The 18,627-nt window shown below is 49.8% G+C and overlaps 1 protein-coding gene across 2 annotated transcripts; it reads left to right on the forward strand.

Moving 5' to 3' along the window:
• The first annotated feature begins 2,141 nt into the window (after window positions 1–2,141).
• On the forward strand, window positions 2,142–18,033 carry CCR9 (C-C motif chemokine receptor 9). Of its 2 annotated transcripts, XM_043587219.1 has the most exons (4): window positions 2,143–2,273; window positions 7,157–7,417; window positions 10,073–10,117; window positions 15,845–18,033. In XM_043587219.1, the coding sequence occupies exons 3-4, from the start codon at window positions 10,097–10,099 to the stop codon at window positions 16,925–16,927; spliced, it is 1,104 nt and encodes a 367-aa protein (XP_043443154.1). In that variant the 5' UTR covers window positions 2,143–2,273; window positions 7,157–7,417; window positions 10,073–10,096; the 3' UTR covers window positions 16,928–18,033. The 2 variants fall into 2 exon arrangements, with proteins under 2 accessions (XP_043443155.1, XP_043443154.1); XM_043587220.1 differs by lacking the exon at window positions 7,157–7,417 and having other exon boundaries at window positions 2,142–2,273.
• Window positions 18,034–18,627: the final 594 nt, after the last annotated feature.

Here is an 18,627-nt window from a genome sequence, read left to right on the forward strand (position 1 = left end):
TCTCCCTGGGATGCCCTTACCTGGCGAAGAGACAGCTTGAGTCGGGAGGACGGGGAAACACGGCATCTTCTTCGCCCCGGGGGGCTCTTGCATCTATAGCAGTGTCTCAGCCTCCTGGGACTCCCCCAGGCCCCGGTCCCACGCTGGGGACAAGCAAGTGCCCTGCTCCGCCTGCCCGAAAGACAGCCAAAGATCAGCTCAGGGAGCATTTCCCCCTCTCCATTGCCCCTTCCTTTTCCATCAACAATTGCCAATGTAGACGTGAGAGAGCCAGAGCCCTTGGCTGGTCTACCCTTTTAGGCACGACGTTCAACGAATATGGGCCAAGAGCAGGGAACTCACGGCTCCCTCGAGGCTGCTGAATCAACCATTGCTTTCATTCTTACAGCTCATGGTCTGTAACTTTCGGACGTGCTGTTCATTGGCCTTTCCCATTTAGATAATCAGTCCAGATGCATCGAATGCGTCACTTCATTCTGCATGGATGGACGGTGATTGAGGGGCCACGCGTCCGGGGAGACCCACTCTGCCAGAGGGCACCGGTGGGTCCGCAGGACGACAAAAGTACCGTAAAGAGGAAATCAGTCTTCACTCGTGATTGTACCCCGCAACAAAAATGAGAGAGAGGCCTCTGTTGCAATAACGACGAGGAACGGACTGGGGTCTTTTCCTCTGTTACAGACAGTAGAAGTTATGGGCTGCGGCTTCTAGGCCATGATCATCCCCTAAACACCCTTCAACTACCAGGCACAGCACCTGACCCTGGGGCCCAGAAGGGGGTGTGACCGTGTTGTGACGGAGGGCCCTACCATAGCGGTGGGCCGGAAAACTTCACCTGTGAGCTTCATTAAGAGTATAACTTCGGGGCGCCTGGGTGGCGCAGTCGGTTAAGCGTCCGACTTCAGCCGGGTCACGATCTCGCGGTCCGTGAGTTCGAGCCCCGCGTCGGGCTCTGGGGCTGATGGCTCGGAGCCTGGAGCCTGTTTCCGATTCTGTGTCTCCCTCTCTCTCTGCCCCTCCTCCGTTCATGCTCTGTCTCTCTCTGTCCCAAAAATAAAATAAAAAACGTTGAAAAAAAAAGAGTATAACTTCATGTATGCTTAAGCTTTTTTTTTTAATGCTTTTTTTAATGTTTTTATTTTATTTTTGAGAGAGAGAGACAAGGTGCAAGTGGGGGAGGGGCAGAGTGAGAGGGAGACACGGAATCCGAAGCAGGCTCCGGGCTCCGAGCCGTCCGCACAGAGCCTGACGCGGCGCTCGAACTCACGGACCGCGAGATCATGACTTGAGCTGCAGTCGGACGCTCCACCGACCGAGCCACCCGGCTGGCCCTGTGTATGCTTAGCTTTCTAAAAAAAATGTCATCGAAACACCCAACCTTAATCAGATGAAACGTGTTGTCAGGGTCTACGTACCTGATGTATGGTAGTTACGTGAAAATAAAATCTTACCGTATCTGACCCCAGTTTTAAGGTGTTTGTGACCCTCCAGCATTCCCCGTGTTCCTGGGTGTGTATCACATCCATGATTTTCTAAAGGAGTGCCACCGTTCAATAGGATTTTTTAGACATCTGTGCTGCCTGCCATGGAAGCCACCAGCTACGGGTGGCTATCCAGATCTTATGATGTGGTTGGTGTGACTACGGGACCAGTTTCATTTCAATTAGTTTGAACTGAAAAAGGCACACGTGGCCAGGAGCTACCACGTCGGCCGGCCCAGCTCTGTGGGTTGAGGTCCACCTGTCAAGGCCCAAAGGGGGTTATGTGGTAGGAGATGCAGCTGGGGGTGACGGTCCCACATCGGCCTGTCCAGGCAACACCGCCCGAGGAAACCTTGCACGCCCACACCGGTAGCCTGGCAAGGCTTGTTTTTCCACAGCCCCTCCTTTCCCCTTTTCCCTGGAGTGGCTGTGCTGTCTAGGAAAAGACCTTTTTGTAGACCATGGGTCTGCGTGTGCGTCTTCAGAGAAGATGGTCTCCCTTAGCCCAGCACGTCTTGGCTTTTCACTTCTGGTTGCAAATCATCGATTCTGCTGATTGCTGAGGTTGCAGCTGGTGACTCCCTGCTCCCCACCCTCCCAGGCCACCCCACCAGTGACAACGCAGGTAGGGGTGGCCTGACTTCCTCTCTCTGGTGTTTTTACCGATATTGCCTGCACAACACTCGTAGAAGCCTTGCCCCTCATCCCAGGCAGAGAGCAGGCCAGCCCTTGCCCCCCGACGGAGCTGGTGGGGCCCACCTTCTCCCGGAGCATCTCCCGCTGCCCTCCACAGTGAGTATCACCCTTCTCGGTGTCTCCTGTGCCCCCCCCCCCCCCCGCTCTTGTGTTTCCTCGATGGCTTCTAAAACCCAGGCTCTCACTCATTTGTTCAGTGGTCGTGAGCCCCAGGCACTTTGCTAGAAGCTTCCAGGAAGGCAAAGGCGAGTCCGGTAGTGGCCTGCCCAGGTTTCCAGGGATGAGTCAGAAGACTCCCTCCCACCCACACGTGTGAAGTAAAGGTTCGAGGCAGTGAGTTCTGTGATTTGTGACTTACAGGAGGGAGAAGCAGGTGCTCGGGACAGGTGACAAGAAGGGGGTCAGGACTGGGAAAGCGAAGCCCCCAGGAGGTCCTCGGGTCCGAGAGGCAGCCCCGCGGGACGGATGTTTGGGGCAGCCTTCTCCGTAGCAGGGAAAAATCGGGAACAAGCAAACTCCGCTCTAGGCGGTGACTGGTTAAGTGAAGTGTGGCATCGCCAGACAACAGAACACCCCACAGCCATCCAGTCCGATGACAGCCCCGCGGTCACTGGCGTGAAACGTGGACCGGAAAGAGGGGCAACGAGAACGCAAGATAGAAAATGGGTCGTGTGGTCCGATTCCCTTCCCACCAAGGGTGCATGTGTGGGAAAAAGTGCAAAGAAGGTGAACAGAGGCTGACCCAAGCAAGGGGTGTTTATTTTCTTCCCCGTATACATTTGCTTTGGGTTTTTTGTTTTGTTTTGTTTTTCTGGTACATTACGAAACGTGCAAAATCTCCTTTATAATCGGGAGGAAAGCAAAGCTGCTTCGTTTTCAGCGACTCATCCGTGACTACGGCTGTGTCCTTCCAAACACCCCAACCCTCTCCAGTTCTCTGTTCGCTCTTGCTCGGCACCTGCCGTAGCTGCCGGGCCGGAAGGGCCACTGAGGAGCCCAGAGCTGGAAACGCGGGGCCACCACCAGCCCCCCAGGGCCCGTCTCCTCCTCCCCCTGCTGAACAGGCCCAAGTCCATCTGCCCTTTCAGCCCCTGGAGCTCGACGCCTCTTTTCTCCATATCCGTCTATCTGCTCTGAAGGCTTCCTCCACACCAGCCGCCCCCCCCCCCGCCCCCTCCCCCCCCTCCCGGCCAAGTTCAAGGACTCCCCACGCACAGGCTGCAGCGTCTACTGGGGGGCAGGGAGGCGGGCGCCCGACCCAGGCTTGGCGAGCCGCAGGCCCGAGAGACGGCTCAGAGACGCCACTTTCGTGCGGGGGGGTGGGGGGCGGGGTGGGGTGGCGGGCAGAGCTACCAACAAATAGATGATTCAGTCTCAGTGTAGCGAGTCGGACAAACGTGGAAGCGAGACCTGAATTCCTGACTCCCGTCAGTATCTGTATCCAATTCACTGGCTACAGGGAGCAGGGACAGGAAAATGCTGCAGCCGCAGCCGCTCCGCGATGGTTTTGTTTTATTTACTTATTCACTTACGGAGAGCGAGCGAGCAGGGGAGGGGCAGAGAGAGAGAGAGAGAGAGACAGAGACAGAGGATCCAAAGCGGGCTCTGCGCTGACAGGCTGACAGCAGTGAGCCCGATGCGGGGCTCAAACTCACGAACCGTGAGATCATGACCCGAACCAGAGTCGGAGGCTCAACCCACGGAGCCAGCGAGGTGCCCCTCCGTGATGATCTTCGTGGTGATTATCTAAGGACGGCAGGGAGCAAAAACGCATGGCCGGGGGCAGTAATGGATGTCAGCCTAACTTTTCTCATAGGTTCTTTTTTTTTAAATGAATTAGCAGCCCTCCCTTCCCCCCCGCCCCCACCAAGGTTCCTGTACACGCTTCCTGTTTTGTGGCCTTCATGCCTTTGTTGATATGTTTCCCTGTCCTCGAGCGGGGTTCCCTCCCTTCATCGCATGTCTCCATGCTCTCCAGCCTTCAAGGGGTCAGCAAAAATGTCACCTCCTCAGGGAAGCCCTCCCGAGTTGCACTGGAGTCATGACTTCGGCCTCCTAATTCCCAAAGCGACTCGTAGCATTTAGCCTTGCTGGTATTTTGCAGCGATGAGGAGCTCATTACCCTTGAACGTGAGCTTCTGGACGACTTGGATCATGTCTCATACAGAGTTCAAGCCAAGCAGGTGTTTCGGGTGTCAAGACACATTGCAGGGGTGAGCCGGGCGGGGGGGATGAAGCATGTTCCCTCTCCTTCCCACAGAGCTCTCTGCATTCCGCAAAGAGCATTGCACTTGACCTTGGCCACGGGGCCCTGCAGGAGGCTGGGCTCTCACCTCCATTTTACAGCTGAGGAAACTAGGCATGTCGCTTCTTGCCAAGGTCTCCCAGGCCCAAAGGGCTGGACCAAGGGACAGACGGGGGCTTTCAAACGGGGGTCCATTGTGCTCCCCCCACCTCAGCCCATTATGCTAGAGCACAGGGGCAGGCTTTGCAGGTCCCAGTGGTTGCAGAACCGTAATGGGGCCACCGGGAGCACCACCGGGGAGAGACTGGGGCCGCACTGAGCCAGACGCCAGAGAGCACTCCCAGCAGACCGGAGAGGGGCCTGCTTTCAGTACGCTTTGTTGTGTGTGGGTGTTTGCCTCCTTCTCAGGGCCTGAAGAGAAAATGAAAGCGAGCCTGGAGACTTCGCAACTGGTGCAATGAAATCTTTGGAAAGTATTCTGATGGAGGAGAGAGGGGATACGTGGAGAGCAGCGTCAGCAGCGTCTTTCTTTTAAAAAAAAAATTTTTTTTTAACATCCATTTATTCTTGAGAGAGAGAGAGAGAGAGAGAGAGAGAGTACAAGCCGGGGAGGGGCACAGAGAGAGGGAGACACAGAATCTGAGGCAGGCTCCAGGCTCCGAGCTGTCAGCGCAGAGCCCGACGCGGGATTTGAACCCACGAACTACGAGATCATGACCTGAGCTGAAGTCGGACGCTTGACCGACTGAGCCACCCAGGGGCCCCCATTAGCAGTGTCTCCGTGAGCCAGAAACACATTTATCACAGCAGAAAAAGAAACCTTCACGGAAAGCTGATGGAGGCTCTCAAAGTTGCAAACCGAAGCGGCCGAGAATTCGATTACTAGTCCTGACTGCCTTCCAGTCCCTTCACTGGGGCAGCTGTGGGTACCTCCTGGGGATGAGATCTGCAAACAGGTGTACGGAAGGGAAGAGAACTGGGGCTTCTTAAAAAAAAAAAAAAAGGTTGACAAGTTATCTTTATGATAGTTCTTAAAATAAAATTTCATGCACAAAGGAACATATTTAAATAGTTTACATAACCTAAAGGAAAAAAAACGAAAGTCTCACTTTCCACGGGTCATAATTGTTCGAGCTCCTTGCAGAAAATGTTTCAGTACTGATGAGCAGTGAAGTGTGTAACTTTTACATTTTTTGTTTCTTAAAGACCGTGCAACACAGTCTTCTACCTGGCCTTTCTACCTAATACTCTTGGTGACCTCCTTACATCAGCGTGAGGTCTATTTTATTCCATTTATGGGTGACTTCTGTACGTTTTTTTTTTTTAATGTGCACTTATTTAGTTTGAGAGAAAGTGAGTGAGTAGGGGAGAAGCAGAGAGAGAGGGAGAGAGAGAAAATCCCAAGGAGGCTCCGCACTGTCAGCACAGAGCTCGAGGTGGGGCTCGAACTCACGAGCCGAGAGATCATGACCTGAGCTGAGATCGAGAGTCCGACGTTTAACTGACCGAGCCCCCCAGGCGCCCCCGGGCTCCTGGTGTTTTATTGAAAGCTGTATCAGAATATTGCCAATTGTTGGGTATTTAGGTTGTTTCCGGTTTTTTTTTTGTTCTGCAAAAAAATTGCCACATACATCTCCATATACGTATCTTTATTTAGGCTCTTTTGTGAAAACAGCAATAGAACATGTTCCCGGCAGATGAAGTGCTGAGTCAGGGCTGTTGTGCTTTGTAAATTTGACAGATGTAGCTTAATACTCCGAGAAGGTTGCACAGGGCAAGAGGGCAGGAGAGGTGCAGATATCAACCATCCTGTCCCCAGCATTGGGGAAACCCAAGAGGGCTTCATTAAGGAGGTGACTTTTTTTTTTTTTTTTTGCTGGCCCTTGAAGGCTGGAGAGCACGGGGACACGCAATTTATACTCCCCACAGCAATGTGGAGGTCTCTTCCCCAAACCCTTACCAATATCATCATCATCAGTCTTTATTTTCAACCTAAAACTAACTAGCTATAACGAACCATAACCAAAGCCACTCTTTCTTCTTTATGTGGCTTCTTTCCTTGGGAGCTTGTTTCCGTTGATGTTATCCGGCGAATAGTCAAGTCTTTATTTAAATTTCTTTTTTAACGTTTTTTCATTTTTGAGAGACCGAGAGACAGAGTATGAGCAGGGGAGGGGCGGAGAAAGAGGGAGACACAGAATCTGAAGCAGGCTCCAGGCTCTGAGCTGTCAGCACAGAGCCCGGACGCAGGGCTCAAACCCATGAACAGTGAGATCATGACCTGAGCCGAAGTTGGGTGCTCAACCGACTGAGCCCCCCAGGCTCCCGAATATTCAAGTCTTTTTATGCAGCTACTAGAAATATATGTGGTTTTTTCTGGCTAATTAATGTCTCGAAAACCGATCTCTCTGTTCCCCAAGCTGTAATAAAATTAAACGAGCTGAGTGAGGAAGATCCAAAGTTAACTGGGTATTTCAAAAAATGATTTATTGGTTCAGAGCACGATTCAGGGAGGAAAAAAAAGAGGATGGTAAAGTCAATGGGATCGCATGTAATTTGGGGAGTGGCCCTCTGAGAGGAGGGAAACACCCTTTCCTCATCAAACATCCACCCGCTAATTTCAGCAGCCATTGGCGAGTTTCTAATCCCAGGATTCCTTTATATATGTATTAGTTGGCACTTGCGAGAAGAGGTTTTTCACCTCTTTGTTCATGGTTTCATTTATTTTCATTAGTACGGACTCCTGGATCCTCACGTAGTTGGACGTGCTACGAGGATGGCCATCATGATTTAATTTGGTGCCCAAGTTGCCTCTGATTTGGCTGGCGGGAGCCCCATCGAGTTGGCAGCTGTGTCCCTTTGACGGGTCCTCCTGGTCCTTGGAACACCTGCTTGCTTCCTGATGCAAAAAATCAGTTCTGGGTGCATCTTGCAATTGCCCTAGCTGTGGAATCAGACATTTCTCCAGAGTCCTGCTTCCTTTCGGTGGAAGAAGGTATTTAGAGACCAAGATCAGGGCACTAGGTGCTTGTCTGCTGGGTCATTGTTTTGGGGCCCTCGGGGGACAGTGCCAGGAAATGTGTGTGAAACACAAATACATGTGCGTATACACATAAATTATCTGTCTCTATCATCTATCATCTATCAATCAGTCTATTTATCTCTAATCTATTATCTATCTATCCACCTATTATCTATCAATCACTCTATCGTCTATCTATCTGTCATCTATCAATCTATCAATCAATCAATCTATGTATCTGTCTATAATATGTCTATTATCTATTATCTATCTGTATATCTATCTCATCTATCATCTATCAATCTATCAGTCTATCTATTTATCTATCTCTAATCTGTCTGTCTATTATCTATCTCTCCACCTATTATCTATCTATTTATCTATCATCTATGTATCTGTCATCTATAAATCTATCATTCTATCTGTCTACAATCTATTATCTATCTATTATCTATCTATCTATCTATCTCATCTATCATCTATCTATCAATCATCTATCTGTCTGTCTATTATCTATTTATCATCTATGTGTCTATCATCTATCAATCTATCAGTCTATTTATTTATCTATCTCTAATCTATTATCTATCTATCCACCTATTATCTATCTATCTATCTATCTATCTATCTATCTCATCTATCATCTATCAATCATTTATCTGTCTATTATCTATCTATCTATCTATCTATCATCTATGTGTCTATCATCTATCTATCTGTCTATCTCTCTAATCTAAGCTTGAAAACCCGAGTTCATCTTGAGCCCTCAGTTCCGTGAGAATGGCACAAGGCACTCCAAGGCATTTTCAAGAAGCAGCTGGCAAGAAGGTTTCAAGGAAGAAGTTCTGGCTGCCTTCCTCCCCACCTGCTAAAGGCCAGATAGGACTCTGAGGAGGGAAGTAAGCCAGAAAATTTCCATTAGCTCTCACTCACTTTCTTTTCTTTACTTGAATCATTTTACTGAGGTCCAACTACAAAAGACTACATTTATAGTGCAGACTACAAGCTCTGACATACGTATACCCGTGAAACTTGCACGTAATGAGTATCGTGAGTGTATGTGTCACCCCCGAAGGCTTCCTTGTGAGCCTTTGTGCCCTCGCTCACCTCACACCCTCCCCCGCCTCTTCTCCCTCTCTCACCAGGAAATCATTGGTCTGTGTTCTCTCACGCTAGATTCGTTTGCATTTTCTAGAATTTTATGTAAGTGGAATCACGCTGTATGCGTGCTTTGGTCTGGCTTCTTTATGTAGCATAATTATTTTGAGACTCATTCGTATGACTGTGAGTATCAGTTGTTCATTCTGATTCCACTGTGTGGCTATGCCCACGGTCCACGTATCCCTTCCTGATAATGGATAGGGTATCCAGTATTTGGGTTATATCCAGTAATTGCTATTGCAATAGAGCAGCTATGAACATTCCTGCATCAGTCTTTGTGTGGACAATGCTTGCCTTTTTCTTAGGGAAGGACATCGCAGGGGGATGGTTAGGTCACGTGCTGGGTGTATGTATAACTTTTTTTTTTTAATGTTTATTTACTTATTTGTGTGAGAGAGAGAGAGAACACAAGCAAGGGAGGGGCAGAGAGAGAGGGAGACACAGAATCCCAAGCAGGCTCCAAGCTCTGAGCTGTCAGCACAGAGCCTGACATGGGGCTTGAACCCACAAACCAAACCATGAGATGATGACCTGAGCTGAAGTCGGACGCTTAACCGACTGAGCCACCCAGGCGCCCTTATGTTTAACTTTTTAAGAAACTGACAAACGGTTTTCCAAAGTGGTTGTACCACCGTTAGGTGCTGAAAACCACCACACTCTCAGAAAAGGAGGATGAGTCACGATGTTGTGTTATAGGAAGGAAACCAACGGGCGAGGGTTGAATCTATGAAGGAGAATTGTTTTATTCTGAAAACTTGGGGTGTGGTGCTAGATGCGTTTCTTGGGAACTTTTCCTTGCTAAAAATATAAAAAGAAATGCCCGGCTCAGGCGGAGACACGTCCTCGAGTGAAGCAAGCTATTGTTCCCTTAGTCATACAGGGGTGGGTTTACAGAGATTCAAAACACACACGCACAACAGCCGAGATTTATGGAAGTCGGCTTGGAGGCCCTTCGCATTAGGGAACTACCTTTTTTTTTTTTTTTTTTTGCTAAACCAAATCTGGGACTTCCAGGAAATAGGGCCCCTTTTCCCATCCTGGGCTTACAAATGAAGCATGTAGGTAGGTGCTGGGGCCCAGAGAGGTCTCAAGCCAACCTCTGTCCTGTGATCTTCAGGAGCCCCCTGGTTGGAAAAATAAGGAGAGGGCATTTAGCAAAACAGATCCTGAGAAGTGGAGTCGAGAGCAAATGAACTCAGGTAAAAAGAACGCTGGGAAAACATGAAGTCCCCAAAAGGGCTCTTAGGGGAGAGGTTTCTCTTGTTTCTGTGTTGACAACCAAGATCATTTTGGAATCTAGAATATTTGGCTTGGTGTCGATGTAACATGGACTGTAACTCTCGCCTGGGATTTTTATATTTTTCGCACGAGGACAAAGAGATATAACCTCCCATCTCCATCGTTAGGCGTTTATCACTGTTCATTTATAAGACAGACCTCTTTTTGATTTTTGCCTTCTCTTCCTAGAAGCAAGCTTGCATCTGACCCATCATGGTGCCCACAGAACTCACAGTGAGTATCGCCATGTTCCTCAGGCTCCTCGAAATGCACTGTCAGAAAGTGGTCCAGGTTCATTCTTCTGCATGTCTCCGTCCAGTTTTCCCAGCACCACTTGCTGAAGAGACTGTCTTGATTCCATTGGATTTTCTTTCCTGCTTTGTCAGAGATGAGTTGGCCATACGTTTGTGGGTCCATGTCTGGGTTCCCTATTCTGTTCCATGGATCTGAGTGTCTGTTTTTGTGCCGATACCATACTGTCTTGATGATGACAACTTTGTAGCATAGCTTGAAGTCCGGGATTGTGATGCCTCCTGCTTTGGTTTTCTTTTTCAAGATTGCTTTGGCTCTTCGGGGTCTTTTCTGATTCCATACAAATTGTAGGCTTATTTGTTCCAGCTCTGTGAAGAACGTTGGTGTTATTTTGATAGGGATTGCATTGAATGTGTAGATTGCTTTGGGTAGTATCGACATTTTAACAATATTTGTTCTTGTAATCAATGAGCATGGAATAGTTTCCCCCCACCCTTTTTTTTTTTGTGTGTGGAAATGCACTGTCATCTTGCCTGTTTTTTTGGGGGGGTGGTGGTGTGGGAAGGAACCTGCTGTGGAGGAGAGATTTCTCTGTGTGGGTTCCCAGGGGTAAGGTCTCTGCCGAGCAGTGCCCCATATGGGCGGCCAATGCCAGCACAGAGGGCTTTACAAACTTGAAAAACCGGAAGAGCCTCAGGGTTTGTGGTGAAGTGAGAGGAACACACTATTTTAGATCTCATTAACAGGTAAGAGTTTTTATGATTGGATGTGTCTGTTCTGAAACTAAGACAAAGGAGGATATGGGACAACCCTGAATTTGTAGATTTTTTTAAATGTTTATTTATTTATTTTTGAGAGAGAGCATGAGTAGGGAAGGGGCAGAGAGAGAGAGAGAGAGGGAGAGGGAGAGAGAGAATCCCAGGCAGGCTCCTTGCTGTCGACACGGGGCTTGAACTCACAAACCGTGAGATCATGACCTGAGCCAAGATCAAGAGTCGGACGCTTAACCGACTGAGCCACCCGGGTGCCCTCATCATTTGTTTTGAATAAACCCGTGGTGAGCACATCAGTTCTGTCTCTTACACAACAGGACATAGGCTTTTCAAAAACCACACAAGAGCCTATATTTCTCTAAACGAGACAAAGAGGCTAACGAACATACTGGGTAAAGCCATCATCCAGAGAGTCATTTGGGATTTTGTAGCCAAATGTAATCAAGGACAGAATCACATCAGATTGCTCCGTTTTTTGCCGTCCTCATAAACGCCTCACAGAAATATCTAACTGGTTTAATTTTGCTTTTCTCAAAGAGAAAGTCTGGGTTTTACAAGTCGGTGGTTGAAATCAAGCCTTCTTAGTGGGGCTAACAGACTGCCCTTCAAGGTACCCTGGTCTATGAGTTCCAAGGTCCACGGAGCTTGGTGGTCGCAATTGTTGACCTTAGACAAGTCGGCGATGCCACGCTAATGATGTTTAGTATTGCATGTGTATTGTTGCATATACCTAACAAAAAAAGAGACGATTAACTTGGATCTGCTGAAGTAAACGAGGTAAGTCTACTTTTCTGACCAGAATCAGACCCTTCGTTTCTCCTGTAGTTAGAATTTGCCTTTCATCCCGGATGCGGTGGAAACAGCTAGGTTGGGGCAGCCGAGTCGGGGCTGTGTCTCAGTCCGATTCGGTTTTGTCGTCTGGGATCTTGGAAGCTATCTAGACTCTGCAAGGCAGGCCCAGAGAGGAAGAAAAATACACCCCGATGATGACCTCTTATGGTCAACAGGTGCCCAGCAGCGCCTAAATGGGGAAAAGATGGGGCTCTCAATGGCTATTGGCAAACAGCCCATGACATCCCAGTGGCCACTGTTCCGAGGAAGGGCTGTGCGCCGGTCAGTACCCAGGACGCGGCCTTCCTTCGACCTCACAGTGAAGGCAGAGCCATGTTTGCGGATGAGGAAACCGAGGCTGGGAGGGTGGGGGAGGGGTCAGGGTCATGGCGAATTGGAAGAGGAGACCCGCAGAATGCTCTCAGTGCCCACAGCATCCCCGGGGTGCTCCCTGTAGACAATTGTCAAAGGCGCTGAGATTCAGGTCTTACTGTTTGGAAGTCTTACTTCCTCAAGTGTGGGGACAGGGCGCCTTAGAGACGGAGGCCAGCCATTCCCGCTCCTCCTGACCAGCTCACATCCCTCCCTCCCTCCCTCCCTCCCTCCATCTTCCCTCCCGCACCCCTTCCCCCACGCAGGTGCCCACTTTGGTGCTGAGAAGAAAGAAGGGATGTGGCCTCGCAGGACACGGGCTTTGCCCTTGGCCCTGTTCTCTGCCTAGAGGTGCAGGCGACGGGCCTGGGGCTGATAGAAGCCTTCCAGCCTTCCGGAGATGACCTGAGTCAATGCAGGAGGCTCCTGAAAATCCGGAGGCCTTCTTCCTGCCCCAGAAGATGCTTAGCCCTTGATGCTTGGCCCTGCTTCTTCTTCCTCTTCTTCTTTTTAAAATTTTTTTTTTAACATTTATTTATTGTTGAGAGACAGAGTGCAAGCAGGGGAGGGGCAGAGCGAGAGGGAGACCCAGAATCAGAAGCAGGCTCCAGGCTCTGAGCTGTGAGCACAGCCCCGATGTGGGGCTTGAACTCATGAACCGTGAGATCATGACCTGAGCCGAAGTTGGACGCTTAACTGACCGAGCCACCCAGGTGCCCCTCTTTTTGCTTCTTTAACCAAGCTTAGCCTGGGGTTTCTGTACGTTTCTACTGTGCAGAGCTGGCCTAAGGGGTCTTGTCTGATGACTGTAATTGGGCTACAAGCTTGGCCGAGCTTCCCAATTAAAAAGGGGCCCTGATATGGTTCATGAGGGAAAAAGAGACCCTTCCTTATTCTTCAAGAGATACGAAAGCCTTTCTTCACATCTCCTTTGTATTTAAAGGCCTAACGTCTTGGGTAGGTCTTAGTGAGTAGGACACAGATGTCTGTGAAGCAGCCCCTGGAGGCCCTGCTCTCAGGGGAGAGAGTGGACCCCACGAGGGTTCCTTAGACACCACCTTGACGGAGACTTTAGGAAGGGTGCCCAGGAGAATGTGGGAAGTTGTTCTAGGCATTGCCCAAACTAGAAGGTTCTGGCATGGGCTCCTGGATGGGAAATAGACTGGAAACATGCAGATTAGCCTGTCATTCCACCGATTCTCTCCTGGGATCTCTTCCTGCTGTGCAAGGCTCTGAGAGCAGCCTGCCTAGGTAGCTTCTCCAGCAAGAACAGTGTCTCTAGGACCGCTCAGAGAGCAGGCGAGCTGGAAGGAAGGAATTCATTATCTCAGAGTCCTCATGGAAGCCTGAGCCTTCATCTGAGAGAGGTCTTCCTGCCCTGGAAATGTGAGGATTATGTCACACATGCATGTCACGGCGTCGGCACTGGGTCTGGCATGCCCTAGGTACCCCAGCTATGGCGAATAAAATACGTTGGTAAATAGTGCCGTTTACGTCTGCTGGGAAGTTTTCGAAGGGTACCGTGTCTAACATCCAAAGGATATATACCCATCGCGCATGTGCAGAGCTAGAAGCGCGAGTCCCAGCATGGTGGGGGGACACGTTTGCCCAGGACTCCCCTAGCCTGGGAAGTGGACTCTTCCTCATAAAGGCAGCCAAACCTTTCATCTTGTATGGATGATGTAGCCCTACCTTGGTCTTCACAACAAATGTGGCCTCAACGACACGTGTACAAAGCTAGGGTTTTTTTTTGTGAGTCAAACCACTTTTAAAAATACACCGGGGGGGGGGGAGTCCCTAACTAAATATAGTTCTATGCTGGACCACCGGGCCCTCCACCCTCAGCCAACCGGAGAACACACGCCTTGGGCTTCAAGCGGGACACATTCTGGGGGTCAGCGCTGGGGAGTGGTGGTCGTGCCCGCTTACTGGGCAGTGGAGAAGGCTGGGTCTCCTGGGGCACTGGAAATGCTGAGGTCCCCCCCTTCCCCCCGCCACCCCCTGGGGCTGTATCTGTGGATGGGGACGCTGTTTCCCTCCCGGATTTATAGCTTGGGGCTCAGGTGCATGTGACAGTCTCTTAAAAGTATTTGATCACCCCCAAAAAACGTAAAAAAGAAATAAAAGAAAGAAGGAAGGAAGGAAGGAAGGAAAAAGAGGAAAGGGAAGGGAAGGGAAGAAAAGAAAAAAAAAAGAAGAGAAAAGAAAAAAAGAAAAGAACCTCTACAAAAGCAGTTTCACGCTTACTCATCGTGTGGATTCACAGTTAACACCTGCTCATCTGCACGAGCAGATGACTTTTCCCCAAAATGTCACCGTGCCGACCTATTAAAGCTACACTGATCCCCATCTTGGGGTCTCTGTGTTCTTCATATTCTTCCTTCCTGCCCTAAAAGTTCTTTTTGCCCCAAGTCTACTCAAGCCCCACCTCTCAGGGGACAACCTCCCTGGGGGGCCACGACGATGCCAGGCTGCCAGGTTTGGCTTTGGGAGAAGTCTCCCGGCATCCTCACCAAAATATGTGTCTCCCAGGGAATCTGTCCTCCCAAGACACTGGGTTTCTGGGTAATGGCTGAAGCTGGAGGGAAATCTTTATTTTTTTTTTTATTAAAAAATTTTTTTTAATATTTATTTATTTTTGAGAGGGAGAGAGACAGAGTATGAGCAGGGGAGGGGCAAAGAGAGAGGGAGACACAGAATCTGAAGCAGGCTCCAGGCTCTGAGCTGTCAGCACAGAGCCCGACACGGGGCTCGAAGTCACAAACCGTGAGATCATGACCTGAGCTGAAGTCGGATGCTTAACCGACTGAGCCACCCAGGTGCCCCTTAGAATTCTTAACAAAGTTTGAATAAGGGATCCTGAAAGCTATATAACCTGTCCCAGTGCTTGTGCACGTATGTGAAAGGGTATGAATGAGTGTGTGCATGTGAGTGTGTGTGTGTGTGTGTGTGTGCGTGTGTGTTGCTGTTTCAGGAGCAGAGGATACATAGTTTGCAGAAGTCTCAGAAGAATCTGGACCCAGAAAAGTTTAGGAGCCTCTGAGGACCTTTATGGAAGAATGGAATAGAGAGGAGAGGGGTGCCTGGGTGGCTCAGTCAGTTAAGCGTCCGACTTCGGCTCAGGTCATGATCTCACGGCTTGTGAGTTCGAGCTCCGCGTCGGGCTCTGTGCGGACAGCTCGGAGCCTGGAACCTGCTTTGGATTCTGTGTCTCCCTTTCTCTCTCTGCCCTTCCCCAGCTCGCACTCTGTCTCTCCCTCTCTCAAAAATAAATAAACATTAAAAAAATGTTTTAAAAACTTTAAAAAAATGGAATAGAGAGGAGAAATCAGAATCATTCAGAGTTCAATACAGGTTTGTGCCCATCATTGGTCCCAAGGGGGTCCTACCACATCCGATCACTCGTCATGTGTCCTGTAACTGTTCATGTGTGCCCTCCACCAGCAGGTGGGTTCCGCGAGAGCTGGAACCACATCTGACTTACCCACTACTGTGTTTTTGGCATGCACGCGGTACCTGACACGGAATAGGCGTGCGAGAGGTAGTCATGGACTGTATAAATCTGTTGTGATGTGGGCAGATGCCCTCAGAAATTCCTGCTTGCCCTGCATGCATTTCTCTGCCTCGTCGCAGATTTTGGGGGCTGGGAGGGTCACGGGGTCCGGGCCCCTGCCGTTCTGAGATCCTCCGAAGGATCGTCCTTGACCTGATGGTGTCTGGTGTCTCCTTGCAGGGTCTTGTCTCTAACATGTCTGACGATTACAGCTACCATCCCACGTCTCCTCTGGATGACTACCTAAACCTCCCTGAACTTTACTGTAAGAAAAACAACGTCCGGCAGTTTGCGAGCTACTTCCTCCCGCCCTTGTACTGGCTCGTGTTCATTGCGGGCGCCTTGGGCAACAGTCTGGTCGTCCTTGTCTACTGGTACTGCACGAGAGTGAAGACGATGACCGACATGTTCCTCCTGAATCTGGCAATTGCTGACCTCCTCTTTCTCGCCACGCTTCCTTTCTGGGCCATTGCCACTGCGGACCAGTGGAGATTCCACACCTTCCTGTGCAAAGTGGTCAACAGCATGTACAAGATGAACTTCTACAGCTGCGTGCTGCTGATCATGTGCATCAGCGTGGACAGGTACATTGCCATCGCTCAGGCCATGAAAGCGCAGACCTGGAGGCAGAAAAGGCTCGTGTACAGCAAAATGGTCTGCTTTGCTGTCTGGGTGCTGGCGGCCATGCTCTGCATCCCCGAAATCCTGTATAGTCAACTCAAGAAGGAATCTGGCATTACCATTTGCACTATGGTTTACCCTAGTGACGAGAGCACCAAAGTGAAGTCGGTGGTCTTAACCTTGAAGGTCGTCCTGGGCTTTTTCCTTCCTTTCGTGGTCATGGCCTGCTGCTACACCATCATCATCCACACTCTGTTACAAGCCAAGAAGTCATCCAAGCACAAGGCCCTGAAGGTGACCGTCACCGTCCTTACTGTCTTCTTCCTATCTCAGTTCCCCTACAACTGCATTCTGTTGGTGCAGACCATCGATGCCTACGCCACGTTCATTTCCAACTGTGCCATTTCCACCAATATTGACATCTGCTTCCAGGTCACTCAAACCATCGCCTTCTTCCACAGTTGCCTGAACCCCGTGCTCTATGTTTTTGTGGGCGAGAGATTCCGCCGGGATCTTATGAAGACCCTGAAGAACTTGGGTTGCATCAGCCAGGCGCAGTGGGTCTCGTTCACGAGGAGAGAGGGAAGCGTGAAGCTGTCGTCCATGCTGCTGGAGACGACCTCGGGAGCGCTCTCCTACTGAGGGGTCTTGGCTCCGACGTGGATGGCCCTCTCGGAAGTAATGAGAAATACAGGTACAGCTTCTCCACTGATGGGACCAGAGGGAAACCAATGAAGAAAAAGAAAAAGGAAGTCGGGGGGTGGGGGGAGGAAAAGCCCAGAAAGGGATGAATTTGGACAATTACTTTAGTTAGAATTTCCAAGTCAGAGTTTTCCACATGGACTGGCCATCCCGTGAGACCATGGACTGGCTCTTGGCTGCAATGTGTACAATTTTCAGAGAAGGACCAACAGACAGCTCTTAATAGACCACCCTGGCTTCGTCCCTCGTCTGAGCGTTAATGCAACTGGAAAAGGCGTTCGATTTTCCCAGTATACTGCGGATGGCTGTGGCTTCGGTTCTGAAGCCACCCCTTCCAAAAGGAGACATGGACCCACTGGCCGCTGCCACCAGGAGTCCACAAAAGCACAAAGTTTCCTGAAAACTTCTATCTTGGGGGGGGAATTTCTACTGTGACTTTGGGGCCTGGTGCCCATGCCAGGTCTTCTAGATTCTTGATCAGAATCTTTTCAAACAACCTCAGATCGTCTCCTCTGGTCTCCTTGATCTGTTCTGGGCCAGGGAGGGACCCTGAGCCTCTTTTGAACTACCTGCTTGACTAGCCAGCAAGCCCCTGGACTAGTAGCCATATCCGAACATCATCCCTATTCTCTCGGTGCTCCCGTGTCCATTTCTGGGTCCTTCCGGGGGGTTCTGTGACTCCACAGAGCCTGCACGAGGACTCCGCGTATCCACTCGTGTCACGGGGGCGGTCAGCCTGTGCGGGGACTCTGAGAACCCGAGCGCCCTGGCTCTGTTGTGGGCTCAGTCTGCCAGGTAGCTTTTGTGATGGTCCACTTTTCCACTTCCCATAAAACGGGTTGGTTTTACGGACCCTCTTGTTTCTCAGGCGGCTGGAAGGAGACCTGCGTGCATACCGCTCCTTTTCTTAATTGATAGTGCTCACATGTTCAAAAGCTTTCGATTTAGAGATTAGGCTGGAAAAAAGTAATAGAATTCACTTTTGCTTTGTTTCTTTTAACTATTTGGCTAGCACATTTGAAAACATTTTATAGGGGCCCCTGGGTGGCTCAGTCGGTTGAGCATCTGACTTCGGCTCAGGTCACGATCTCACAGTTTGTGGGTTCGAGCCCTTCATAGGGCTCTGTGCTGACAGCTCGGAGCTTGGAGCCTGCTTTGGATTCTGTGTCTCCCTCTCTTTCCTGTTTGTGCTCTCTCTCTGTCAAAAATAAGTAAAAATTAAAAAAAAATTTGTATATTAGAAAAGTGTTTTTTAATGATCATTACAAAAATACCCATACTTGTCACTTTCTTCACTGTCTCTGTATTTTAAATGTGTCCAACTGAAGATCCAAAAGCCATGTTAGAGGGTGAGGAATAAGGGTGGGATAAGGAAATAAAATCTCCAAAATACTTTAAAGCCATCTTGGCTGCCTGGTCTTCCTCTCTCCTCTGGTCAAACTTATTTCCCAGGCTTGTCCCAGTTAGCCCAGTGGGATTTCCAAGGGGGGGCTATTCGAGCAGCCCACGAATCACCCTGGCTTTGCTACTTGCTCTAGAGGAAGCATCTGATTTTCTAGGTGTGCTATGAATTACTGTGGTTTCAGTCCCAAGACCATGGCTTCCAAAGGTGGCACCGAAGCCTGGACTCTGCCACCTCA

This window comes from Prionailurus bengalensis, chromosome A2, assembly GCF_016509475.1.
Source record: "Prionailurus bengalensis isolate Pbe53 chromosome A2, Fcat_Pben_1.1_paternal_pri, whole genome shotgun sequence".
NCBI lineage: Eukaryota > Metazoa > Chordata > Mammalia > Carnivora > Felidae > Prionailurus > Prionailurus bengalensis.

Bases quoted from the DNA above. Each gene is read 5' to 3' on its own strand.
- CCR9 (XM_043587220.1), top strand. From the start codon at position 10,097: ATGGTGCCCACAGAACTCACA. The intron at 10,118-15,844 runs GTGAGTATCGCC...GTCTCCTTGCAG, and splicing joins TGGTGCCCACAGAACTCACA to GGTCTTGTCTCTAACATGTC.